General features: G+C 42.1%; 1 protein-coding gene across 1 annotated transcript; it reads right to left on the minus strand.

Annotated features, from left to right (window-relative positions):
• Positions 1–1,969: 1,969 nt before the first annotated feature.
• On the minus strand, positions 1,970–27,694 carry LOC147176421 (lysine-specific demethylase RSBN1L-like). The gene is made up of 8 exons (XM_086074357.1): positions 27,185–27,694; positions 26,786–26,917; positions 21,312–21,961; positions 11,022–11,159; positions 10,583–10,725; positions 6,599–6,766; positions 6,064–6,175; positions 1,970–4,269 (listed from the first exon to the last, which is right to left on the minus strand). Exons 1-8 carry the CDS (start codon positions 27,690–27,692, stop codon positions 3,004–3,006), a joined length of 3,117 nt encoding a protein of 1,038 aa, XP_085930483.1. The 5' UTR covers positions 27,693–27,694; the 3' UTR covers positions 1,970–3,003.

The following is a 27,694-nucleotide window of genomic DNA, read 5'->3' on the forward strand; positions in this document are numbered from 1 at the left end:
TTCTGGTGCACACTACTGAGCCGACTAACGCTAACTTGAAGAGAGCAACGGTAATGGGGTACCGCAAGATAAACGTCACCACACTTAATTAATATTCATGAGTCTAGCGAGGTGGTCAAAGTCGCCCGGCTAGTCATGCTAGATGCATGTAAACAGTCTACTAGTGAGATGTCTACTGCGCTAAATTTACAAATTCTGTCCGAGAATGATATCCGTGGTGCCAAATTCACTGGTATAGACGTCAAAGAACATAATGTTCAGTTGAAGACCTGATCCAGCGGTAAAGTTTAGTTTTTTCTCTCAAAACATCGTCCTATGCAACTGACACTGACATTATCCAGTTTCAACAAGCTATCCTTCCTTTAGCACCATGTGCCCCCTGTTTGTCATATGTCATATCTGGTTGTCTTACGTCTTTGATAGTTGTAGGGGGTCAATTTTTTATTGCTTTTTTTTGTGTGCGCCGCGGTCGCAATTATACTCATAAATTCGTGGGCACAACCAACAAAACTCGCTACACCTCAATTCTTTCAATTATTATATCCTTCCCGCTTATAAACCTGTATCCTCAATTCAGAATAGGCCCTACAGATACATTCTCATACATGTCACAGCTGCCCGAAAGGCAAAAAAAGTAATAATCAGGCGGTAAGCAAGACAGGTCCGAACAACAGTGGCAATGCCATTTCAGCATTTTTCCTCGGGATTCAATATTGTTGTTGGCAGTCGGTGTAGTGCCAAACGCCCCCCCAAAAAAAAAAAAATAATAATAAAATTAATATAAAGACAATCGCTTACCTCTTTGGTGGCCGTCAAGAGCATGACTCTGTGACAACCTTAGTAACAAAGGCAGGCAGTCAGTGCTATATATAATAAAATGGCCTGTAAGGGTGATTAGCGTTACAGTTGATTGACAATGAGACAGTCAATTTGACGTGGATACTCTTTATTAATGGCGATTTGAAACAAATATGTGGGTTCCTGCCTGCAGATTCGCAGCCCGAAATTTAGGACGGCCAACCGGGAATTGTCCTGCCCCTCCAGATGGTCCAGTCCGGGCCTGGGAGCAGGGCGTGGAATTATGAGTGAAGTGACGACGTACAAAAAAGTATTTTGGAGCCATACGCTAAACGAAACAGGAAGTCCGCCTTTTTGATTTACTTTAGAATTTGTTCCTATTTTGTCATTTTCTTATTTTAACAAAGTCCTCATACAGAACATATCCGATCGTCTTCAAAATTGGTGTTTAAATCTTAAGATGTTCAAGATTAAAAGTTAGAGAGCTTTTTATTTCATCGCACGCTGTTGCCGTGGCAATGCACTGATTGTAAAGAAAACTAATGCTGTTTTTAAAGGTCTAAACATGGGCGAAACCTCATGAAACTGCACACACATCAGCCTAAGACCTACAAAAAAGTATTTTATAGCCTAACGGGAAGTTCGCAATTTTCATTTTATTTTGGGAATTGCTCACCATTTTTGGCCTTCTTAATGAAACTGCACACACAAGGCTTGCCAAAAACATGACAATTTTAGACTGTTCCTGTAACAGTACCCTAACGTGCAAGTACCCCAACGTGGCCTGGAGCCCTTTATAACTGCTTGCAGCTCTTGTTTCATTTGTGCTCTGGTTGTCAGTATGAATGCACTGCAAACCACAATAAACTTGTTCAAACCAAGATTTGCAAAGTGCGGTGCACAAAATAATCGCTGAACTCAAGTTTAAATTGTGAACGTTAGTAGCGTAAGCGTTTTATTAATCCAGTACAGTGGCTTGTTAAGTATTGTTTAGTTGTATTTCACTTTGAAGTACATTTGTAATTAATCTTTAAAAAAATGTTTGATTGGTTTAAGTCAAATTTTTAGTTAACAGGTAATTGTATTATCTCTACTAAAAGGAAGAATTTACATTTTTAATACAGCAGTTGAGAGAAGAACCTAGACGGCAAATATTAATCAGTGACATCCATATTTTTGAACCATTTATTGAGGTTCCGATCAGAGTATAAATCACACTAACAAGTCTTATTTTAGGAAATAAAATGTATTTACATTTTTTTAAAAAACAACGTTGTCCATGTACGTTGGCCTCAAATAAAAACAAGACAGTTAAATGATATAAATAAGTTCTATGGAAAATAAAACTCATCTTAGAAAAAAATATATGCAATTTCTGTATACATTTCCTCACATTGATGCTAATAACATCTATTTATGCTGTACAGTTTTTGGTACATACAGAATAATTTACAGTTCGGTGTTGGCTTGGAAGTCCCATCCAAAAAACAACAACAACAAAAAACCCTCATTGCATCCCCATTTGTGGAGTGCTTCAAACCGAATTTTTTTAATATATATATATTTTTTAAACGGCAAACATGATTCAGTATAAGAAGAAAAAAAAGCCAAGTAGTGAGCAGGCACTGGCAGACGCCGACGTACATTCGCAGAACAAATACAAATGCGAGGCGAGCTACTTAGCTAACATTCGTCTTCCTCCGTTTGAATATGTGGGAGTGCATCCTGTTCGTACACTTGCCACAAAAAAGTTTCGGAAATACTAGCTTGGAGTGAAATTTGGGGACAAACTAAATGTTATAGTCGAACTTAATTTGAAAGCTGTTCACAAGTGTCACACATTTTTGCACAACATTTATAACAATTTCCAAGGATGTTCACGGTTAAGCCTTTTTGTGACTCAGGATGAGGTGAGGGAACATAGTGACATCAGTAGGTTGCAACAGAGAGACTGGAGGAGTCACAGAAAGGCACAGCAGCGGAATTCCTTAGAAATGTTCACAGATCAAACAACTGTTGTGAATTTTGACACCCAGCACTCACTTAGAAAAGCCCCAACTGCAATTAAGTTCACCTGGTTCTAAGGTTCTTGTGCATTTTAGGCTCACCCCAAAATTTCCCCAAAAAGCCAAACATCTCTAACTTTTCCAGAGTAGTGTAGACACGTACGTGCGCGTTTAATGCTCACCAAAGAAGGGCCGACATTCATATGAGGAAGTCTTTGTGAGTTTTGAGGGTCTGCTTGAGGACCGAGTGCTGTTGCTGCGTTTGGGGGTCCGGAAGTGTGGGCCCGCTTTTCACTTTGCTCCCTTTGAAGGGAACCAGCGTCCGGTTGTCTGCGGGCTTGGCGTTGCTGTGTTGGTGGTGGGGGTGATGGTGAGTTTTAAAGGAGAGCGCCACCGTTTGGTGGGCCTCCATGGGCTTGAAAATATCGAAGGTGATGAGCGTCCTGGGAAGCTTTTTGGGCTCCTCTTTCTTGCCGTCTCGCCTGAGCTGAGCCGGCTTGTTGGGCGAGACTTTGGGGTCTGACTTGGGTGCCAATGCGTCAGATTTGGGTATGGAAGCGTCCGACCGGTGGCCGCTCTTCTCCTTCTTACCTTGCGATGACTTGTGTTTGCAGATGTCTCGCGTCTCTTCGGGCCGAGAGTTGAGAGACAAAATTGAGACGGTGCCGCCTCCTCCTCCTCCTCCCGACTCCTTGTCCTTCTTCCTCGCCGTCATTAAATCTGTCTTCACCTTCTCCCTGTCCTTATCCTTTACTCTATGCTTCCCATCTCGATCTTTACTCTTGTCCTTTCTCTCCTCTTTACTCTTTTTCTTCTCCTCTTTAGTCCTTTCCTTCTCCTCTTTTCTCCTCTCTCTTACCTCTTTACTCATTTCCCTCTCATCTTTATTTCTCTCCTTCTCTTGACCCATTTCCTTCTCTTTACTCCTCTCGTCTTCTCGACTCATCTCCTTCTCCTCTTTAATCCTTTCCCTCTCCTCCTTTGTCCTCTCATTTTCCTCTTTACTCCTGTCCTGCCCTGTGTCCTTGTTGATTGGCGGTGGCTTTAATGAAGCACCTCCTTCCTCCTGAACTTCACATGGACAATGTTCCTCGTCCCGCTTTTTCACCTCTTTCACCTCCTCCTTCATTAGAGCTTCTGACTCATATTCCTCCTTACAGGGCAGTGGTGAAGGTAGCTCCTCCTCCAGTTTCATCACCTTCTCTTCTAGCTCCTCCTCCTTGATATGCAGCACGATGTCGCTAGGCAAACACTTGTCTAATTCCTCATCCACGACGTCGTGTTGGTGATACTGCTTGAGTCGGATGTGCCAGGCCAAGCTGCAGACGGCCGATACAGTTTTGAACTGGTGGATGACACCCCTGGGGATGAAGTAGATGTCGTCGTGGTAGAGCTGGATGCGGGCGTAGCGGATGCCCTCCCGCCGCAGCTGGTTCAACTTGGCGTCGTCAATCCACTGGACACACTGAGGATGCAAAACAGGGACAAAGTTTTAGGGGATGTTGTTGAACACAGAATGTGGGAGAACGACCCAACTCTTATAAAAACATTAAACATTCATATACATGTTACATAACAAACTAAATAAAAAAAGATTTTCCATAACGAGTCTTAAAAGGACAAAACTATTATGAGGGATTGGGATGGGCTGTAGCTCAACTTCTTATAGCGGCAGTGCACTCTATTTTGTCTCAGTTGCTTTAAAATGCAATTAATCAACAAAAAATTCAAAATTCCAGGACTTATTTCAATGCATGTACTCGCGATGGCGGCCGATCCTCTTGTGGCCATTTGACGAAATTACAAGAATAGAAAATTGCCAGCCGTTAATTTCATGTAATTTTGCAATTTTAAGGAAACATTTTGTATTGGGGTAAACAGTATAAGTCTTTAAAAAAACAAAAATAAAAATGATATGCTTGGGTCAACACTAACAGTAGTTCCCCAAAGTTTACTAAAGCGCCAACACTTAAAAACTTCTAGTGCCAACTTCTATCCATCCATTATCCACTGCTTATCTGAGGTCTGGTCCGGGAGCAGCAGCTTTAGCAGGGAAGCCCAGACTTACCTCTCCCCAGCCACTTCAAACAAGGCGTTCCCAAACCAGCCGAGGGACATAGTCTCTTCAGCGTGTTCCCTGGGTCGTCCCCGGGGCCTCCTGCCGGTGGGACATGCACGGAGGAGGCATCCGAACCAGATGCCTGAGCCACCTCAGCTGGCTCCTCTCAACGCGGCGGAGCAGCGGCTCATCCCCGAGTCCCCCCTGGATGACCAAGCTTCTTACCCTATCTCTAAGGGAGAGGCTGGACACCCTGCGGAGGAAACTCATTTCGGCTGCTTGTATCCGGGATCGCTCAATGGCAACCCTTACGGTTCGGGAATTGCCGCCACGACAGGCACTGACCACGTTACAGCCACAGCTCCTATCGGCCACCTTAAAAATGGGGGCGCGAAACATGGGCCACCCAGAGTCAATGTCCCCCCCGCAGCCCCCAAGACAAGGGAGATATCTGCCGGAGGAGGGTATTGAAACTCTTTCTGACGGGATTCTGCCAGTATTTCCAAGCAAATCCTCACAATATGTTTGGGTCAGTCAGGTCAAACCGGTATTTCACCATCACCATCGGAGCCAAAACACAACCAGGTGATGATCAATTGACAGCTCCGCCCCTAACCCGAGTGTCCAAAACACGTGGCCGCAAATCAAAGCCGATCATCGAATCATGGCCCAGGGTGTCCTGGTGCCAAGTGCACATATGGACACTCTTATGTTTGACCATGATGTTCGTTATGGACAACCCATGATGAGCACAGAAGTCCACCACTCGAGTTCTGATCAGAGTAGTGGAATTATAATTAAATTAGTCCATGAGAAAAATAATTATCCTTGTGAAAGCAATTTTTACCTTTTTTTTTTTTTTTAATCAAAATATGCAATTATTCAATTAACTGTTTTAGGACTAACAGAAAAGAAGGCTAAAATTAACGTTGAAGCCATTTACCCTGTTTTCGCAATCAATCTGCCATGGTCAAATGACGTGATAATTTCTTTGAAGAGTGAATGCTCGAGCTTTTGCCACTCAGAAGTACATACGACATCACTGAGAAAAGGTTTACAGCAAAACAGCTAAGCCAGAGCATGAAATTATTAGTTTTCATACAGTATGTCGTCATCAAAAATACTGCAGTGTACACAGGGCAACATGAGCAGTGTTAGGATGAAAGCAGCACCCAATTTCTGGCTCTTTTGTGTATACACCTGAGACAGCGGCGGCTCATGGAGGTCCAGCTGCAGCCTCATGACCACTTCTGGAAAGTCTGCGGCGTGAAAGCACACCACGTCTTTGGTGATGCGCGCAGGTGTGTCGCTCCTGAAACACAAACACACTCAGCATAAACACACACAAGCCAGCTGGGATTCTGCAGCAGACAATGCATTTCCTCAAAAAGTTACAGGTAAGGTATTTATTAGAGGAGTTCTTTAGTTGTAGAATTGCTGTTTTATAAATATAATTTAATGAAACCTTAGAAAATTTATCTAAATTGCATTACAACTCAGTATAATTCAAATTAATCTCATTTCACTTTATATGCAATTCAATGCAGATTAAATTTTAACAAATAACTTATTTTAATCAGTTTTAATCATTTCAATAACATTTGACATTAATCTAGATTAGTTGGCTGCAAATGCACAGTGGGCTGCAAATGCCCACTCACACACACACATTTGTGTATGGTTAAGTTGTGTGGTGAAGCCCAGTTACAAGTCCGTATAATGGGTGCACACGCACTCTTCTCCACAGCGTACGGCCTTCAGCACGCCCACGGCGGCGGTCGTCTGTCTCTCGAAGCCCTGCCCAATGTGATCAGCGTGAGCTCGCGTCCGGTCCTCGAACAGCATCTCGCGGGGCTCGCTGGCTCTGGGTAGGTACTGGAGGTTCTTGATCTCGTTGGTGGACCTGCAACGCAACAGTTTACATTGTTAACTGGACACCAGAAAATGAACTAATTGTCAAATGAGATTCAATATAACAAGTGTAAAAAATGTTTGCTTTATGATTGATTGTAGATACAGTAGTGGCTGAAGAATTCCATTGATTTGGAATCTTTGAGACATCTTTAATATGGAAGTTCAGATCACCCAGCAGGAGTACTTTGTCATATTTAATCAGAGCTATCCATAGAAACTGGGAGAGAAAAACAGGATTATGTTTAGAAAGTCTATAAATTACTAATACCAGGACATGGCTGTGGGTTCCAATAACAATGGCCAGGTATTCAAAAGATGTGAAAGCACCTAGAATACATGACTGAACCACCACCTCCCATTCTGTCTTGCCTAACAGAGAATCGCCTCAAAAAGAATAGCACTAGCAGTGGAAAAAAGCCAGCATTCAGTGAGAAAAAAAAAATACAGATCGTGTTAATAAAACCATTAATATAAAATATCTTACTGGAAAGTGACCTTACAACATCAAGTAGCGCATTATTAAGGTTGACTGGGGAATGAGTCCTGTGAGACAGTGTTATCTTTGGCAGTACTACTGACAATCAGGTTTTGCCCAGTAAATAGTCAGTCACGAAAAGTTTGGATGGCATATTGAATGTTAGTTGCTAGCACGCAGCAACCCAGCTTGCTGGGGTGAAGGCCGTCCGTAAAATCAAATGAGCAGCGGTTCCACAACAAGAGGCTTGTGTGGAGCAGGTGAGCTGAAGCCAAGTGTAGAGCTGAAGGATCCTGCTAAAACTGTCCATTGCCCCGCCCCAGTGTTGGCATTCGGCCGGAGATAAAAACAGACTTTCAGGTTTTGAAAGTTTAAAGAGGGCCATGAAATCCAGTTTTGTGAGCTGTGAGTGGTGGTGACACTGTTCACCCTGACGTGCACCACCACATGGTGGACGGATGGTGGGAGGAACGTAGACACGGGAGTTTATACAGGTGGCTCCCAGGAAGCAGCGGTGGCTGTGTTAAAAAAAGCTGACTATTTTAATGATGGAGTCCCCAACTATCAGGGTGGACAGTAAAAAGAGGAAGTGAGGAGAGGAGGAGCGTTGGATGGTGGCGGGCATGGCGGAGCTGGAGCTGGCAGTGGAATCACGGCAGGTGGTGGAGACGAAGCCACCCGAGGAAGGCCGGACTTGACCGCTTGTGGTGAGATCGGGGCAGGCGGGCAATCAGGTACTGCAAAGGTGCCAGGGAAAAGTGGCAGGTTGGCTTCCGGTTCACGACCGCTGGCCTCGCGATGGAGATCCAGATTCAACGGAGGAAAGTCATGTTCTTCGAAGATTGGGAAGCGGTTGGAGAGCAGGAGTTCTTGGGAAGGGGAAGGATTAGTATTTTTATGGACAGTTTGCGAGCCTTTATGGGGGTGGAGGACTTGACTTTTGGGTTCGGGGTAAAGAAACACAATCCGGTCTTCGTTTGACACCCAATTTACGGCAGTGGTTGTCATCGAAGGAACGGTGGAGTCAGGAGGTGTGCCCACTGTGTGTGACCAGGGAGTCGAGGTACATCTCTTCATTGTGGATTTTATAGAGCGTTGAGATTAGGGGTGGGATGATACGGGTAACTCAAGATTCGATACTGTGGCAATATGTGGCCCACGATAACGATAATATCATGGTATCTACGATATTCGATATATTGTCAGACATTTTTTCAATGATATATTACGATATTCAGTATGTGAGTGACAGTGAAAACTTGCCGACTGTTCTTTGCCAATAGTGTCTAGACACCAGTTCTTCGCCACTGCTTCTGCCTACTTTACCACCACTTAGGGAATTAGCGCCCCCACAAACAGGACAGGACAGATCAAGAACTGACAAGCAAAGGATCACAAAAGTCACAGTTCGGATTGGATCACGGATTTGAGTTACAGAATAATTTTTTGGGGATCAGAACAAAACAACAAAACAAAACAAGATAAATTGATTTATTTTATAAAACACTTTTGCCCATTAAATAATAATAATGATAATTATAATAATAATAAATCAACTCAAAATGTCTGTCGTTTAGGATTTAGGAACACAACTTTAAGTGCAATAAGAGGCAGATACATTCTTATTTTTATACCTGGTCAATGTATAAAATAACAAGGTATTAATGGCTTAAAGTTGTTTTCCTAAAATCTAAACGTCAATATTTGACATTGTGAGTTGAATGTTTTTATTTATTGGAAAAGGTGTTTTATCAAATAAATGAAGACAAAGTTCCATCTTTTTTTTTTATAATAAAAAAGACAAAGTGCAATTTAAGGCATATTCCCTTCCTTTAAACATGGAGAGTGAATTACAAAGTAGCCTAGGCCCAGGATATTGAAAAAGTCAAGAAAAAGTAAAAAAAGAAAGCCAGGTAGCTGTCACTCATTACTGTTGCCAACCCTTTTTTACACTCCAGGGCCACCGTACTAGCCAGGCACTAATGCTAACACTAGCTGCTAGCCACTAACGTCGGAGAATTGCGGCGTATCATACAATGACGACGGAAATTACAAGCGGTTTCTTAGCATCCTAAATTAGCGATTAAATATTCTTTCGGGATAGCATTGTGATAATGTTTGTAGAAAATATGTAACTTCAATAAAAACTTCGATATATAAGCAAACACGTCAAAAAAGGAAGTCAAGATGGCGGTCACGTCGCCGCCACTCAAAGTAAAAGCTCACCAAGGCAATTGCATTGGCATAAATGTATTGTTTGGTAAAGCTTTATTTTTTAAGTTAGCCTTGTTGTTAGGCGTGTTATATTGAGTACGTTTCAAGCTTCACTGACATTCAAAAATCCATTACGTGTGTCGTCATAATACATCGATACTGCCGTTAGTGTATCAATATATTTATTGCAACAGAGAGCACAACAATATATTGCAATATTGATTTTTCCCCCACCCCTAGTTGAGATCTGTCCCTCAAGCTTGGCAATGGCCTGTTACAGGGCCCGCTATGTGCATATGCTCGATTTCCACAAGCTGTCAGTTGCCGTCCGGTCGAGTCGATCCAAAATAGCGGCGTAAAAACTGGATCCAGCAGTTAAAAATTTACGATTGGCATTCCAATGAAAGTATTGGCACTAAAACTGTTAAAATAGTAAAAGGTATGTGAAAACGTTGGTAAATAAGTTAAAACTGATCTTAAATTGTGAGCCGAGGTGACAGCGGAAGACACAAGACTCACGAACCAAAAAAACAAATGAATAGGGTTACAAAATCTGGGAATTTTCAAAGAACCTTTCCATGGGAAATAATGGCAACAAACAGCAATGGACCAGGAATTTACAACTTTGAAAGTTGACTTCTAGTAGGGTATTTAAATAGTGTTGGGAGAAATATATTTTAGCCTAGTCCTGACTAAAACACGCAGGTTTTATGTAAGTGAAGTGGTACCTTGACTTGCGAGTACCACAACTTTCTAGTTTTTCCACTTATCAGCCGTCGTTTGGTTTTCCAGATATGAGCTGTTGTTTGGTTGATTTTATACTTTGCGAGCCAAAATTTATATTAGTAGTACGAGTAAGATTGATGTTGTTGCCCAAGTGAAAACAAAAGAGTGAAGAAAAAAATGAAGCAATTGAGGTAGGCCTACTGTAATGCCTTCATATGCGGGAAAAGAAAGCAGTTCTTTGTCTGCTCATGACCAAACAAAACCTTTATAATAACACATTAAATCTACTAAACTCTCATGGAACCACTTCAGAATGAATACTTTTCAAAATCCCAGTTTAAATTTCACCGGAAATTTTGCAACCCTTTGAAACCATACAAGTGAACACACCTTTTCCTCTTGAAGGGAGACTTGGGCATGTCGGCCATGGGGATCATTTGTTCTCCGGGTCGGACCCACATGATGGGGCCGTCGTCGCTTTCTGTAGGGCTCTGCAGCCGCAGACTGGAGAAGGTTCCCCAGGGCAGAGTGCGCTGGGGGGTGGCGTGAATACACAAAAATCAAGTGAGGCAATGTGGCAGACATTTTAGTAGTCACTTTGGGGTAGCACTATTCCAATATTTTTCAAAGTTGGCAATTACGAGATTTTATAGGAATGATTGGAAATAAAACAGGAATTTAACAAAATTGGATGTATTCACAAATCCTCTCAAAGTTGATTTTCCATGAAAATGTACCCCAAAAATTTACAGGAAAATGTTCACCCCTTTGCAACCTTGCTACACACTGCCTCCAAAATGAATGAATGATTGGATGGATGAATGACTACCTCCAGAAAGGGAGAGTCCTCCAACATGCGGATGAACTCAGGGAAGTAGTCCCCAACCTCCTCATCCACGGCGCCCACCAGACTGACTTGTCGCATGGCCCCTGCCCGGTACGTTCCCTGGGAGTATGTCCGCTTCACCTGGGGAGACGCATCACACGTTGAAGCAGGCAAGCAGCATCATTCACTTTGATTACTAATGGTGCTCGAATCAATCAACCGCTGATCATGACCGATCAATCCACTAATGATCGGCAGAGGTGAAAAAGTCACATACTGTTCTTTTCAAAAGTATTGTGGACACCTGTATTTTCTTTAACAATGGGCTTTTCACTTCTTGTATATGAAGCAATATCAACGTGACCTTGACTGATAAGCCTGCTCGGGACAGACCGCTTGCTTTCCTGTTTAGCTGACCCTCCTTTTCTCCTTCCAAAACCTAACCAGGCTACATAAACAATTTACCCATGATAATTTACTGCACACGCTCTCACAGAACACTTCTTGTAGACTTCTCTGTAAGACTTGTGTATATTTGAAGCTTCAAATATCAAGAAACACAAAAAACTAATTGTTTTGTTTTATTCATCTCGCCTAACACTGCTGAAAATTCCACAACACTCCCCAAAATGTTACCCTCACAGTTTTTTGTTACATTTTTAAAACGTGACTTGTTTTGGCAAACTCAAAATGAGTTACTGGTTGTCTTTGAAGCAGAGATAATCAAAATTCATGGTGCTTTACACAATGTTTCAATGTATTTGTACATGTTAGACTTATAGATTCTAAAGTATATTTGTATTCAAGTTAATTTTGCAAACAATTATCGGCTTACTTATCGTTATCGACATCAGTACTTTCTAAATGATTGATTTATCAGTATCGGTGGAAAATAGCATTATCGTGCATCCCGAAATTTAATACTGAAAACAAATGTTTTTAGAGTTGAGTAGACTTCAGCTGGCTGTACCTGTAAAACCGTAATTGTTTTTTTTTTTGCAGTTGCCACCTCGCGGGAAGAAAAAAAATCGAATTGGCCGCAGGTTCAAAATAAACTGCTTTGGGAAAACTAAAGCCATGTTAACAAATGACTCACAATTACTTTTGACTGCAGTGACCCCACATTACCTCCTACGTCATTTAGCGGAGATCTTGGATTAAAGTGACAGCAACCAGTAACCAGTAACCAGATTGATATTGTGGACTCCTTTGAGTGATTCACAGTATCAATCTGGCCAATGTTGAGGTGGTTTTCAATATTGGTCTAATTAGTGGCGTAACATCATGCTAAGAGCACACGGCACAATTTTTTTTGAACCTCTTCTACCTTTAAAACTGGGAAAGCAGATGCATTATTTTTAGGAGTGCACCGTTCACAATTTTCCGGACGATCACCGATCTTTTTAGACGTCTGACCTGCCGATTCCGATTTTAGCCGATACAGATTTTTTTCCATAAGAAGTAGCATATACCATTACCTTCAGTGTTCCAATCTTGTTTTATTGTAAAACATTGAACAATATCTGTGAAATAATACAAATGGGTTTTAACTGCACATGACGTAGTTCTCTCAAATAAAAATGAAAATCCTATTAGTCTTCGCAGCAAAAGAGGACAGTGACTGACTTTTTCAGACCTCTGAGGAGGGAGATGAGATTGGTTTATTTTTAAGGGATCGGCCGATCACAATCCCCCAAAATTATAGAAATCGTCCGGCCAATCGATCGGTGCACTCCTAATAATTTTATTTTGTTTTGACCAATTCTCTGTCTCTTAGACTATGAAATGCATCAGAATATAATATACACATAAACGAGATGTAAGCCTCGTAGAATTTCATGTGTATTTTATTTGCGCATTCATGTCTGATGCAGATTCGCGAGAGTTATGAAATAAATGACGTGATAGACAACGGCGCTGAAGGATTTCCAACCAGTAGAAACAGTCAACAGTGATATATTGTAACTTAAGACATAATGAGGATGTCAAACATTTTGACGGTTTTGAAAGGACAAATTATCACTCGAATCACAGAGGTAATTACCGGTACAACGGCGCCCCAGTGTTGAAAGTTAATATACCCGCAGATGCTACACTGTGACATTTTTACTGAAGAAGAATGGCACATCGGTATTGAAAGCAATATTTACAGTGACCCGAGCAACACACTCCGGACAAACACACTAAGACAAGGGTTGGCAACCTTTTGTAATCAAAGAGCTATTTGGTACCATCCTGACTATGATGGGCGACTACCGATACTATTGGTGCCAATACCAGTCTTATTTTAAGGTATTGGATCGTGAAAAGGAGGTTGCAATTCAAATATGATGAAACACCTCCAGATTCACGAAATAGAGTTTATTGTGTGTACGACGTCTTGGAATGCTGCCTTCGACTGGACCCCTCTGGTACCATACCGGTCAGGATCGGGCAAGTAAGTACCTCTCTTATGCCAACAAGTTAAACTAAAACAGAGGGTCAACACAAATGTACAGTATTCATATTTAGCTTAACATAAAGTACACAGCATATACATACATGCATACATATACGGCATGTTTTCATAGACTGCTAGACACAGTTTACTTGCATTCCCCTCAAATACATCTTTTGTGTTTGTCGTATGTTTTTTCTCTCTCTCTAGAAAAACACTTGGTTAGCCCATAAATTCAATAGCATGTTTTAAATACCCGCATTATTAAAGTTTTCAAAAATAAATCTCCCTTGTGAAAATTTCAACTCGCAGTTGAAAAAACACCACAAACAGAAGCATATCGGAATCGGACAGTACTCTCGGCTGCAATATTGGTATCGGAAGTGAGAAAAGGATATCCTATTCCCTACTCCTCGTATTTAAGAGACACAAATCCAAACTCATCAAAATAGTATTCACCAGAGCCTAAAAAACCCAATGCAAACCAAAATGCAAAGTCTGCTTCTGTGTTTAACCATGTATGCTGGAGTGTGAACTGTGAAGTCAACGTTCATCTGAGTGTAAAAAATAATTAAAATAAAATAAAATGGGGACCATTTCCAATCTTCCATCTTCAACAGATAGATGTATGTCTGTTGTGTTCTGAAATATTTCATCTTTGTTTTTAAAGTCTGGTAATAGATGTTCTGAAATCTTAATGTTTCTTTGAGGTGCTTGACGTGAGGTACGCCAGGTGTAAACATATTTGAGTGTCGCACATCGGTGGATCATGTGGCGGATTGTTTTGGCCAACCAAAATATTAAAAACATTTTATTTTAATGTTACTCATTTACCATAATCTTCAATTTTAGAATGCGATTTAAAAACAAACTAAATTAAAATTAATTTCAATGTTATTTGTTGCTGCTTTGGTCGCCAACAAAACAATTTATGTGAAAATGGAGGTGCGCTTCTTCACACACTTGAACAGTGCCAAGGTGAACAGCTGGTGCCATTACAGGTACACATTCATCAATAGAATCATATCTGCTTGTTTTGTCATTCATAGGCCCAGAAAAGTGGGGAGAAGGATCTCCTCTCCTTCCAGAGGCTGGTATCCCAGAACTTTCTGTATGGCATGAAACAAAGCCAAGTAGGCAGGGTCGAACATTTTCAGTTATGGTGGCGATAACTGATGAGGAACATTGCTTAGAATATGGCCGGTGTCCTGCAGGTTTTGGATGTTTCCCTGCTCCAACGCACCTGATCCAATAAACAGGATCGTTATCAGGCTAATGCAGAACTTGCAGATGAGCTTCAGCTGTGTCAGAGAAGAGAAACATCCAAAACCTGCATGACTGCCGGCCCTCGAGGACAGAGTTTGGATACCACTGCTTTAGAGATTTTGAGTATATGGATATTTGAGAATATGGTATGTAGGTTATCATATACATTGTATTTCTGTGTTGTTTCAAATGTTATTTACAAATAAAGGAACCAGTTGAAATTGTTTACTGTTTTGAATTTTATACAGGGGAACTAAAGGTTTGAACCATGATCATTACAGCTACCTTCCTGGGATGATCATATCCATTGGTATCCATGTTCCGTTTGATGTTTTTTGTTTGTTTGTTTTACACTCCTCACCCCCTCCACCTTTTTGTTTATTTATTATGACTATATTATTTTGTAATTACCGTAGTATACCATTATTATTATTATTATTATTATTATTTCTATACTATTATTTTATTACATTTCACTATAGTGATAAGCTTAGTGACCACTGACAACAATTGTTGCCGGTCACAAAAATGCTATTTTCTTCCAAACAAAGTACAAAATAGAAAAAATTCATATATAATATGATTCAGAGGGAGTTTTTTGGGCCGAAATGGGTTAATGAAATACTTTTTTTTTTTTTTTTGTCACAAAGAGCCACAACAGAAGGATGAAAGAGCCCCACATGGCTTTGGGTTGCTGACCCCTGGGCTAGGACAAAAATGTCAATGGTCTCAATCGACTGTGCAAGAGATGAACACTTTTATTGGCCTATTTATTGGTATGGGGCTCACACAATCATTATTATATATTTTTTAAATCATCAAACTTCACACAAGGAATTCAAACAAAAAATAACGTGTCAAAGTCTGTATTACGATTACAATTTTGTTTGTTTTACTGGATTTTTTGTGTAAAGTTGCTTTTTTTCCTAAATATATATTGAAGGTTTACAATAAAAAACTTAGGTTTAGGACGCTGTGGGTTTCTGACGTGATATCCATTTTGGATGCTGGGAGTGCGTCACTGGGCAGACTTTGCACGAGTAAATTAAAAATCATGAAATACTCTGTTAATATGTTTTGATTCGATGAGCCGTTCATTTTGTTGTGTATATTATATTGTTCAAGAAAACATAAACAAAATATTAAAATTTGGCCTAAGGTGTCTCTTACACTTTAAAGCCATGAACTTCTTCATAAAGAAAACAAAACAAAACTATATTTATTTATTTTAGGGGTTCACCGTTCACAATTTTCCAGCTGATTCACGATCTTTCAAAAAGTCTGACCTGCCGATACCGATTTTTGCCAATACCGAAGTAGCATACACCTTCAGTGTTCCAATCTTGTTTTATTGGAAAACATTGAAAAATATCTGTGAAGTAACACAAACGAGTTGTTTTAACTGCACATGAAGTAGTTCCCTCAAAATAAAAATGAAAAGCCTATTAGTCATCTCAGCAGAAGTGGACCGTGGCTGACTTTTTCAGACGTCTTAGAAGGGAGATGAGTTTGGTGGAAAAAATCGGGTTATTTTTAAGGGATCGGCCTATCACCAATCCCCCAAAATTAAGGAAATCTGGGCCGATAAATCTGCCAGTCGATCGATCGGTGCACTTCTAATTTATTTATTTATACATTTTTTGTATAACCTCTACTTATGGGACGGGCGTGGAACGTATCACCCGCGAAAACTGAGGGAACGCTATATAGAGTTTATATATATCCGACAAAATGTTGGCTTAATAACAACGTTCCAAGTTTTCTTTTTAATCTTAAAATGATTTACCTTAACCATAAACTTGGTTACGAATGTCACAAATGAATAAGAGCTTTAGATGCAAGTCTAGTATTAGCTTTTATTAGTGCATTTAGGCCAGGTCTTTTAGTCCAACTGTATCCCAATTCTCTCGCAGCTCATGTTTTTTTTTTTAATTGCTCGCCCGCAGCTACTTTGTCAAAAATGTATCTCCCAAAGCAGCTCAAGTAAGAATATATGCTAATAATCAAGCGCCAGGAGACAGCCGTCGCACGCCCGTCATACTGGTGTATTGAGGCGATTAAATAATCTGATTACAAAGCTCTACAAGGAAGACCTTGGCAAATGTTCTTCACGGAGAGGGGCCCCTGGATGGAATAATTTTAGGTTAGTGTGACCTAAATGGATCCCTCTCAGTGTGTGACTACACAGAAGGCACATTTTATGGCTGTTACTAAACCAGAATATAATTTAAGTGCAGTCGTATTGAGTCCCACGCTGCTGCGGTCGGCCGTGGATATAATTAGATGCTTCGTAATATATCTAGAAAGTGCTGATGTGTAATTTACATTCTTGGTTTTTCAGACCTTTCACACATTGTCAAAGAAAAGCCTATATTTGCGTAGGACTATGTTGGAAATGGGGGAATAAAAACTCAGCTTTAAGCTGAGACACATTTTAATATGTTATTAAACAATATAGTAATATACATGCCAAAATGAACGGTTCCTTGAGTCAACACATAGGGTCTTAATGTGTAAGAGAGTAAAGAGACATGAGACTAAAAACACCCTAAAAGTATTGACCGATACCGTACCAATACCTAGTTTTTCTTTTTCTCAATATGAAAAAACTGTCCTGCCATTGGTTCAGTGCATTTAAGGCCCAATACGATTATCTTGGCTCGGCATGCAGTGAACACGTCACACATCAGTGAATGTTGTGCACGAGCAAGGCACAAGATGCTGAATCCATAGTGTATATTAGCGTCAGAAATAATAGTATCGGCATGTTACTTGTTAGTACTTGCCGATACCGATACCACTGTTTTAATATCAGTATCAGTACAACACTAACCACTGACCACCAAAATGTCCCCACAATTTCAAGTCGGGCCCCACAATGTAGCAAAGACAAAGGCACAACTAAACAACAGTCACACACACACCGACACACACACGTAGGGCTACTGGTGGCTAACTGTAGGTAACTGCAGCTCCGAAACAAGCGCACCGACCATACTTGGCGCATGCATGCTAAAAACAAACGGTAGCATGTATGCTAAAATACAGTAGCAAGCATTCTACCATGTGTTTTAAAATTGCAACTGGAGTAAAAAAAGGAGTTCAGTTGTACTTTATAATTCAACTATTTAACTCACGGTAGTCACGTTATTCGTTGCCTTGCACTTTAACAGGAGTTCACAATCCATTCACATACGTGGCATAACTCGTCCAGCCGGCTCGGCCTCCCAATTTATTTTGGTCGATCGCTCCAATGCTTCTCGCAACTTTACTTGGAACGCAAAATTTCAATGTCCAGCGGTTGCATCATCCCGGAATGATGGCAAGCCCCGACGTTTTGTTGCTTCCTCCACTTCCGAACAATGGATTAATTGATGAGGAATTATCTCGCGGCTGCTCTATTCCCATGTACAACCGCGTAACTGATAGATTGTAGTTTAAATTGCGCCTTGTAAGCATGTCTCGATTTAGCTGATGCCATTTACGGAGTTCGAGTCGTTTCCGCGGATAGGGCCCAGTCGCTGCACATCGCCAAAAAGGGGGGGTACAAACGGGGTAAACGAAATTAACTACAGGAGATAGGAGGTCACAATGCAATCTGGCGTTTCATTTTGTCTCTTTTTATTCCCTTTCATCTCCACTTTCGAGTACATACAGCTTTAACTCTTTTCTGCTTTCGCCCACCCTCCCCAGCCCCCCGCCCCTTTCGTCCATCGCGGTCCCAACACAGGCTAGTAGCCAACCAATAACGAGCGTGAACCAGCCCACCAATCAGAAACGTGCGTTGGCGTAGCAACTTTTGCCCCGAAGCTTGGCTGGAAGGAAAACGTCTCCGGAACTCGGTGCTCACATAAAACAAATTTAAGTGCGCCTTATAGTTTTAAAATACGTACGAATAGGTTCCAGCACCCCCCAACCCTTGCGAGGAATAAGCTGTTTAGAAAATGGATGGATAGATGTTTACCTTAACTCTTTTACTGCCAAAGACGTTAAATAACGTTTAGTAAAAACCTACGGAGGGCCGCCAAGGACGTTAAAAGACGTTCACCAATTATTATTTTTTTTGGGGGGGGAAACGGGTGGAGGAAAGCCTTGGCCAGCTGTGCTGAAAGTATCAAGCAGATCTAGTTAGTCTAATGACTATTTTTGGCCCCTAGATGGCAGCGATGACTCTCTTGACAAGATTGGGTAGGCGTCAGTAGAAGACGTGAGGCGGAGCTAGAGGGGACAATGGCTGGGGAAGGGAAGCAAAAATGGCGACCGGTTGCAAGCAGCTCACGCTTGAGCATTTTTTTCAAAGACGAAAAGCATCGACCAATGCTAAAGAGCACATTGATGGCGACGATGATCATCATCGATGATGATGATGGTGACTCCGAGGTTGGAAGCGTTGACGCGGCAGTAGAAGACGTGAGGCGGAGCTAGATGGCTGAGGAAGCGAACAATGGCGACCGGTTGCAAGCAGCTCACGCTTGGGCATTTTTTCCAAAGATGAAAAGCATCGACCAATGCTAAAGAGCACAGTGTTGACGACGATGATGATGATGGTGGCTCCGAGGTTGATGCCGAAGTTGGAAGCGTTGACGCGGCGGCTATGACGACGTCATAAAGCCTCACCGGCTAGCGATGCTAACACCGGAAAACGCGGAGCACAACCGAGCACTTCTGCACTGGCGGACGTTCAATCGGACGATGAAGAGTACCCCGAGTACAATGCATATTCATCGGAGGAGTGGGTACAGTCTGATCACGGAGAAGACACTGGTTCTGGACTACGATGCCACCATGAATGGAGTGGATGAGATGGATCAACCACCCGGTATAGGAAAAGGACATGAGGAAGCCAAACGTAACACCACCGTAACGTCACCGTATCATGATCCTGATAGTAGACTTGATGCCAACATGGCCAAACACACACTGCAGTATATACTTGCTATTCCCCGGAAAAAAAGGCCGTCAAGAAAGTGTAGCGTCTGCACGCGAAAGGGGCAATTGCAGTGAAACTAATCTGTTGTGCAAATCAGATTGCACGCAGGGGAGTGTTACAAAAAGAAAAACTGTATTTGAAACATCCACATAATTGTAAATAGTACCAAAGTTGCACGCATTTGTAAATGGTTTGCGAAATTGTTTTGTCAAATTGTCAAAAATTGTTACACTGTTGAATGTAAATAAACGTATTTTGCTATCAAAAAACACTTTTTCATTGTTGGTGGTAGTGTTTTACAGAAGTAAAGCACTGTTTAGGTGTTTGTGGCATCATTCATGGAAAAAAAAGGTGTAAAATTCACTAGAGTGCATGAAATAATATCGTTTCACAAAAAGCTTGATTTCTCCGTTTTTTGTTTCAAAACAGAGCATTTGGGTGAAACTAACCATTTTCTATCGTTGATTACTGAAAAACGGAATAAGGTAGAAACAAACTTTCTTCTTTCTTCTGATAAAAGATGAGAGTTCAATCTTTCATTTGGTAGTAAGTGTGTTTCCATAGTCCAAACACAAAATTTTCTGTGGACCTTGAAAGATCAGTCAAAATGCTTAAATCGGCTGGCACTGACAGCATCCCTTTTCTGAAAACGTCTGGCAGTCAAAGAGTTAAGTGGTAATCACGACCACACTAATGCTAATCGCAACTGCTAACCGATTTTTGGTGTTTAATAATGCATATGTATAGATGATAATAAATTATGAACATATTATCCACTCAATTCAATTTACGTCTAAATCTAGTGGATTAAAACAAACAAACTAAAATATAAAATTTAAATAAAACTTAATTTGTGAAAGGGGGGGGGGGGTTATTTGAATTATCAATGGAATAATCGATATGAAAATTGATTTTTAACAGATTCGTATGTGACAGCATTAATACAGACCCCCTCCTCCGGCCATGACAAAGGTACCATTTAACTAGCTGTATGTCAATGTTTCATTAGAAGAGTTATGAAAATATTTTTTGAAGGTTGAAAAGTTCCCAAGTATTGCTGTATGTGAAAGAAATCCTAACTTGCTCATATCCCAACCAATTTTCACTTCACTTTTTCTTGACAGCAAAACGTTTGCTGTCAATACAGAACATGCATCACTGATTTTTTGTTTCTTGACGTACAGTCTTCCACGAACATGGAGTACATGACAGCACTGTACAGTTACGGATGTGTCATGTCAACCTATTTTGCATATCTGTGGTTCCCAGAACACATCCAGGCTTATTAATAAGTTGGCCTTAGAGGTTTACAGAGTTGGTCTATTTAGGCCACCATTGGTGAACTTTAAATGGCCCAACAAGTTATGTGGTGGCCCCGGACCATTGTTAATATTGACCCCTGGTGACAGTGAATGAGCTATTTTGCTTGGATGTCTGCTTATGACAAAATAAAATGTTTTTATTGATATGCTTGCGTATGAAATCTTTCCATTACATAACCTTTAATTGCAAGTTAATTCCTATTGATTCAGGTGGAGGGTTTCCAAATTGGCATATTTCCCAACTTCTTCCTATAGAAATTTACTGGAGAGTTTTCAACCCTTTGTAGCCTGAGACACAGGAAGGTGACTCATGAATGGACAATGACTGAAAATCTCACCTGAGTGTGGAAGTTGGCCATGGTGGTGGTCTCGATGTCCTTCTTCCCAAGCACCTCCATCTTCACTGGGGCGTTGGGAAAGTTGTAGGAGAAGTAATCCAGGAAGTCCGGGAGATAGGACGCCGCTCCGTGAATGATGCCCATGACGAAACACGCTGCCTGTGCTTCGTCCTCGCTAAACGATAATGTGACAAATTCCTGGGCAAAGCGCTGCATCTCTGCCGGCGACAGGACCGAGAGCTGCTCGCTGTAGGCGTGTGCCACTGACGCGCCCCCGTTGGCCTGCATCTCCACATGGATCAGGTGACCGAACTCCAGCCCGGGCAGACTTGGCGTGGGCGTGCAGTGGAGCGGTGAGGTGTAGCCCAGTCGGTCTCTGACCATGGCGGGTATAGAAGGAGGGTCTTGGTGGTGTGTGCTGTGAAGCAGCCCCCCGCCACCGCCACTGTTGCCGTTAATTCGGCTGAGGAACTCAGACAATCCAAGAGAGACTCCGGAATAAACAGTCTGGCATGAGCGGTGGTACATTTTGGGGCGGCCGTGCCTCTCTTTGGCTCGCTCGCCATCTTTGTGCTTCTTTTTCTTCTTCTTCTTGAGCTTCTTGAGCAAGAGGTCTTCTTGAGAACTGGCTTTGGGCTTCTCCTTTGGTTCTGCGACATACAACAGGACAACACAAATTAGGGCTGCAGCTATCAAAAATGTTTACAATCGAGTATTCTACCGATTATGTTAACAATTAATGGAGTAATTTGGTATTTTTTTTTATTTTGCATCGTTAAACAACATGCAGGTGAGGTGCATGTATTATTTTTATCCACTTGGCACCACAATTCTCAGATTCTGCTGTACAGTAATTTCTGGACTATAAGGTGCACCTGACTATAAGCCGTGCTAGCTAAATTTGGGGAGCCAATCCACTTTTTTAAATTACCGATTCGATACCGATATCTTGGGTTCAGTATCTGCCGACACACACAAAAAACTAAAATGCTTTTCAGATGTTATTTAATTAATGTCTTCTAAATATTTTTTTGACATTTATTGGAGTATGATTTTGATTCAATATTTTCAATACATGTATTGAATGTATATTGAATGAATGTAATCATTACTTAGGTGACGGTACACTTGTATTTTTTTACATTCAAGCAGTGTAAATGTTTCAACTGTGCATAATGGGGCCAAGGCTCGCCTGATTCCAAGCGCTTCTGTTTACCATGAGTTCGATGTGGCCAAGGCTCCTGCGCCACTTGCTTCTGTCTACACACTGTCTGTCATGTCTGCACCAAATGCCACCTTTATGTACAAAATGCCATTACAGCAAGCATAATTAATTACATTTGATTATTCTTTGTCTCGCCCGCCTCGGCAAACTCTGTTGCCGCTTCCCACACGGCCGTCTTTCCACGGAGCCTGCCAGCCCCAATCGGGCGACGGTGGACCTTCGCAAGAGAAAGAGCGGAGGTCCCAGCTTGGCCAGCGGTGAGACCAACCAGTCCCCGCTCGTTCTCGCGAAGTTACCCCGACTGCGGCGAGGCAGCGAGACGGCTTCCGCTAGCTGGCAACGCGGGGCCCGCCAAATGGCTTCCGATGTTCCCCCAGTGCAATTTTGACAGACATTTGGCTGCACCAGCGGAGCAAATGGAAAATATTTACCTCGCCATTCCCCGTTTCACCTCGTCATTGAAGACGTGAACATGCACGCGCCCTGGAGATAAGCCTCTGTGGGACTATTTTGACAGATACCAGGTCCTAATATCTGGGCCCGTACCCGATCCACGTATCAGATAGGAGCATCCCTATTTCCCGCTACTTTCTTTTACATAATGGGGGTGCATATTGTCTCGCTCTCGTTCTGTCTCTCCTACTGTATTTGGGCTCACATGGTTTTCTTTGCTCTACCTGACGCTCTTGCGCTTCCTTTATAGTGCGCCCACTTATTATCTGATGAATAAGACACACCTTTGTATTAGCCGCAGGGTCGATTGAAAGTGAAAAAAAGTAGCAGCTTATATTCCAGAAATTACTGCAATATCCGTGACTGTCTGAGTCTGACTTTAAAAGGCCAGGCCAGGCCTGGTGAGTGACGTGGGCATCAGCTAATGTGAGTAACTCAGGATGATAAAAATCGCACGTCGTCTTACTTTAGTAAATTTGAAATAAGATCAAACTTTGGATATGGAATTAAACATATTTTATAAATGGGAAACACTTCTCAACTGCCTTACCTGGTTAAACAAAGAATAAATACAAATATTATTTTACAAACTCCTTCCTCTTGGCTCGCTGCCATTGCACCAACTTATTTTTACAGAGAGAGGTGTATGCAACTGTATTAACATAAGCTGGTGTAGAAAAATTATCACTGTAAAGTAGGGGTGTTCCATATCATACCTTCTACGATATTACCAGTGTATTTTTTTGCGATAAAAATTTATGGCAAAATTGACACGGTAGGGGTGTGATGTGATGACATAATCAATAACATCATATGTCATTGTGTCCATTTGGACGTACAGGCTTCGTTCGCTGCTGCATAAGAACAATGTTGGTGAGTGTGAGCAGCCAGTTCTGTCACGTTTTAGAATTGAGAGAATTTAGTGCCTAAAGTAGGAGCTACCTTTGTCGTGTGGAGGTCGTTTGATTACAAGAGGTCAGATATGACGCAAAAATACAGTCGCTTGCAAGATGTGCAGGAAAACTGTTATGTTGTGTTAAAGTTGGGAGAAAACACAAACTAGCTTTAACACACTGCTGAATATGCGCAGGGTAAAGACACATGAGGAGGACGTGAAACCAGCTAGTGTTGTTTGGCGTAAAAGGGAACAAAAGTTTCAACCAAGCAAAACAAAAAAAAGCAGACGGTGGGTGGACGGTGGCCAAAGCGGTCGCGTATTGTTTGGCCAAGATAAACATTCAGCAGTGGTTATTTTGCTGTGACCGGCAACTCGCCTCCTAGTTGACATGACTTTGTGATGCTAACCGGCCGCTAAGCTGTTATTCATAACCGCTTGTAAATGTCTACAAGCAATCAGGACATTCAACAGCAGGCCAATAATTTCTTGCTCTTCTGATTGACCAATCAGAGACATTCACAGCAAAATAACGCTGGTCCTGTCTGACTTCCCGCTTGTGAAAGCATCTGATTATCCTTCTTTTACACACTTTACCAAAAAGGTTAACATATTCCTTGTCCTGTCAAATCCAGGGGAGTTGCCAAACCACAAAGATTTGACAAGGGTTCGTGTCCTGGACTGCAAGGTTAAAGAGTTCGTCTGCCATGTCATCCTTTTCCCCCCAGCATGTTACCAGGGGGTAATCCACAGTTGTTTTACGCGACTCGGGTCAATATAGTTACGTTTTGGTGCAGAAACAGACACAATATTGGCGTTTTCCTCCGTCCTCGCGTCACAACAGAACGGCTTGCTTGTTAATGTTGCTAATGCTCGCTAGCATCAGCATGCTGCTACCGGCAGATGTAAACAATGCTGTCATTAGCCTTGGAGCGATGTTGTTGATAAAACTGTAACCAGTCGTGTGCGTCACTGGCCGCATCGAGGATTGTGGGATTACTGTTTTCAATTTGCATACGGCTATGTTTTTTTTTTTGCGTACCGTACAGACTCTTATGCCTGGTATAGTGATATTCCCCAAGTGCAATTTTGACAGACATTTTGGCCGCGAGCGTGGGGAATAGTTACCTTGCCACTCCCCATTTCACATCGTCATTGGCGACGTGGCGAACAGGGAGCGCACACCCTGCGTAATTTCCGGATTATAAAACGCTACTTTTTTCACTTGCGTTTGATCCTGCGGCTAATACAACAGTGCGGCTTATAAACCAGGACACGAGGGGGCACACTATAATGGACGCTTCCTTTAAGAACGCCAGAAAGAGCAAAACAAACCAGTGAGCCCAAATAGTAGTAGAGACAGAACGAGACAGAGTCAGTTTGCGCCCTCATTATGTAAAAGAAACCGAGTTGTGCATAAGATGCTGCATTTAAGTTAAAGGCCGAAAAGACCTGTTCAATTTTGACACTGACGAAGGGGAGTTTTTTGGTTTGGAGAGCGACAACAAAGGAAAGAGAGTGGCTGACGAGGCCATTCTTGGCCTGTTCGTTTCCGACACTGAGGATGAGGGGTTCAATGGCACGAGAATTACCGGTAATGACTGACTTTTCTGCCATAGTAGGCTGGTTATTTTTGTTACAGTAATGGTAACACAATTAATGCATTTGACGTTATTGCCTTGTCAAGTGCTGTAAGTTTTGTTCTGTTGTTATACTGTACTTACTATGACTGCAGGACGTGCGCGCTATTATTTGTGCACCTCACGAATGCTGTTCAGATGTTAATAAATGGGCGTTCCCAAAAAGTCATCTCCGTACCCACAATCCCCTGTGGTAGCGGAAACCCTTATATACCGGCGCGGTAACATTAAAACACCTGTGGTTTACAGTCGGGGTGCGTCTTATACATGGACCAATCTGGGGTAATCCCCAAATTTCGCTAGTGCAGTTTATAGTCAGGGCACGGTGCGCTTTATAGTCCGGAAATTATGGTAGACCTTGCAGGGAAAACACTAACTGGCCCATTTTTATTTCCATTTCAAGCTGCGTCACTTCTACGGTTGTGCAATATTTTCAATTTTGCACTTTGTTTACATTTCAATTGTGAAAAAATGGTGGCTTAAATATTGTGCACAATAAATTGCTGTTATTCCGGAGCACCAATCACAAACATATTGTTCAATAATTATTACCCATATCGTCAAAAATATAGTCACCGCAAATGTTCTTGAAACACTTGTGACAGGATTTTTAGGCTATGCTGTGAAGCTTTGAGGCAGAGATGTTACTTTACTGAAGTTGAATTATCGGATTTATTCAATTAGTCGTTACAGCTCTAATACAAATTAAACAGACCTAAACATTTGTCACCTCCTAAATTAAAAGAAAAATTAAGAAAATTGGTACAATCTACTCAGTGTGAAGTCAGATTAAATCTAGCACACACACAAAAGCGCTTTGTAACATAATCAACTGAAATAGCTGACAATTACACAAATCGAAAGAGACCCTGCACACATTTCAGATACAAAAGATAATTCGTTTGAGATAGCGATTATATTTAGGCTGTTATCAATGTCTCCAAACGTACAATAAGCTTGGAAGATGAGACAAGTTTATGCACTAACTACAACTGTAGAAGATGGGAAGCATAAACAAAGCCATACTGATGAATACACCTTCATGGCGGAGGTAATAAACCCATCAATCTACATCTGCAATGACTTGTTGCAGAAGTATGAATTTTACTCCTGTGAGTCATCGTTCACATTTTTTACCACTGCTGATGAGTCTGCAATGTATATCCAAGTGGATTATCTGGAGATGTAAAATGGGAATTGGGCGTTTGGATGTATGGCATAAATCTAAGCTTTGGTGTGATCTGAGGGTGTTTTTGCTTACCTCTCTGAGGAAGGAACACCACTTCCCCGTTTTCCTTTGAGATGTCACGTTCTGGCGGCAGTTTGTGGTTTTTCCACTCTTTGCTGCTCCTTTCCTTCTTGCTGTCCCGCTCCTTGTCTTTGCTGTTGTGATCTGCGGGGGGGGGGGGGGGGGGGGGGGGGCAAAGTGACGCTTGTTATTATCATCCATGCTGAAGCGATAAAGGGACAAACATTTCCACGTGTGAGCGAGTGGTCCACATGCATTGCATTGCATTCGGGGCCTGATGCGCGCACACACAGTGGCCTGCGGCACAAGACCCGTTATGTAATATTTCAACAGATGTTTTAATCACAACCATGGAGTTTGTTCAGTATTTGAGAGGGGAAGAATGTGGAGCGCGAGGGGGATCAGTCTTACCTCTCTGTAGCGCCTTCACGTCGCCGTTCTCAGTCTTTGTATGGCAGCTAGCGGGGCTGACTTTCTCCACAGCCGCGGCCGAACTGCGCTGCGCTTCGCCGCTTTTCTCCCTATGCCGCTTCTCCTTCGCCCGTTTCTCTTTGGACGGCGAGGCGAGGAAGTTGCTTATTTTGAAGATTTTCCGTGCGGGAGTCGCCACCGCTCCTGGCACAAGCACCGCGGTGGCAGTGGGGGTGGCGGAGTGGCTCGCCTTGGCCGGGCCAAAACTCAATTTCGCTGGGTTCCCATAACTAGGTTTCCCGTTGTGTTTTTCCCCTGCGCACACCTCTCCGTTGACTTTCCGATGCTTGGGCCGCTTCTCCTCCAGGCGGACCTTCTTTGGGGGTGGCGGGTGAATATCGCTGGAAGACTGCGGTCGGCTCTCCGGCGGCCGTTTAGCTAACAACGCTTGAGGGGAATTTGTTTGGCTGTTCGCTGCGAAATGCATGGAGTCCACGGACTCGGCCATCT

Source organism: Leptonotus elevatus, chromosome 4 (assembly GCF_054856555.1).
Source record: "Leptonotus elevatus isolate MCC_2025b chromosome 4, RoL_Lele_1.0, whole genome shotgun sequence".
Lineage (NCBI taxonomy): Eukaryota > Metazoa > Chordata > Actinopteri > Syngnathiformes > Syngnathidae > Leptonotus > Leptonotus elevatus.

Excerpts from the sequence above, each read along its gene's own strand:
- LOC147176421 (XM_086074357.1), bottom strand. The coding sequence starts at position 27,692 with ATGGCCGAGTCCGTGGACTCCATGCATTTCGCAGCGAACAGCCAAACA. Across the intron at positions 6,767-10,582 it reads TCTCCCTTCAAGAGGAAAAG|GTCCACCAACGAGATCAAGA; the intron begins GTGTGTTCACTT and ends GTTGCGTTGCAG. Across the intron at positions 6,176-6,598 it reads GCCGTACGCTGTGGAGAAGA|GAGCGACACACCTGCGCGCA; the intron begins GTGCGTGTGCAC and ends TTTGTGTTTCAG.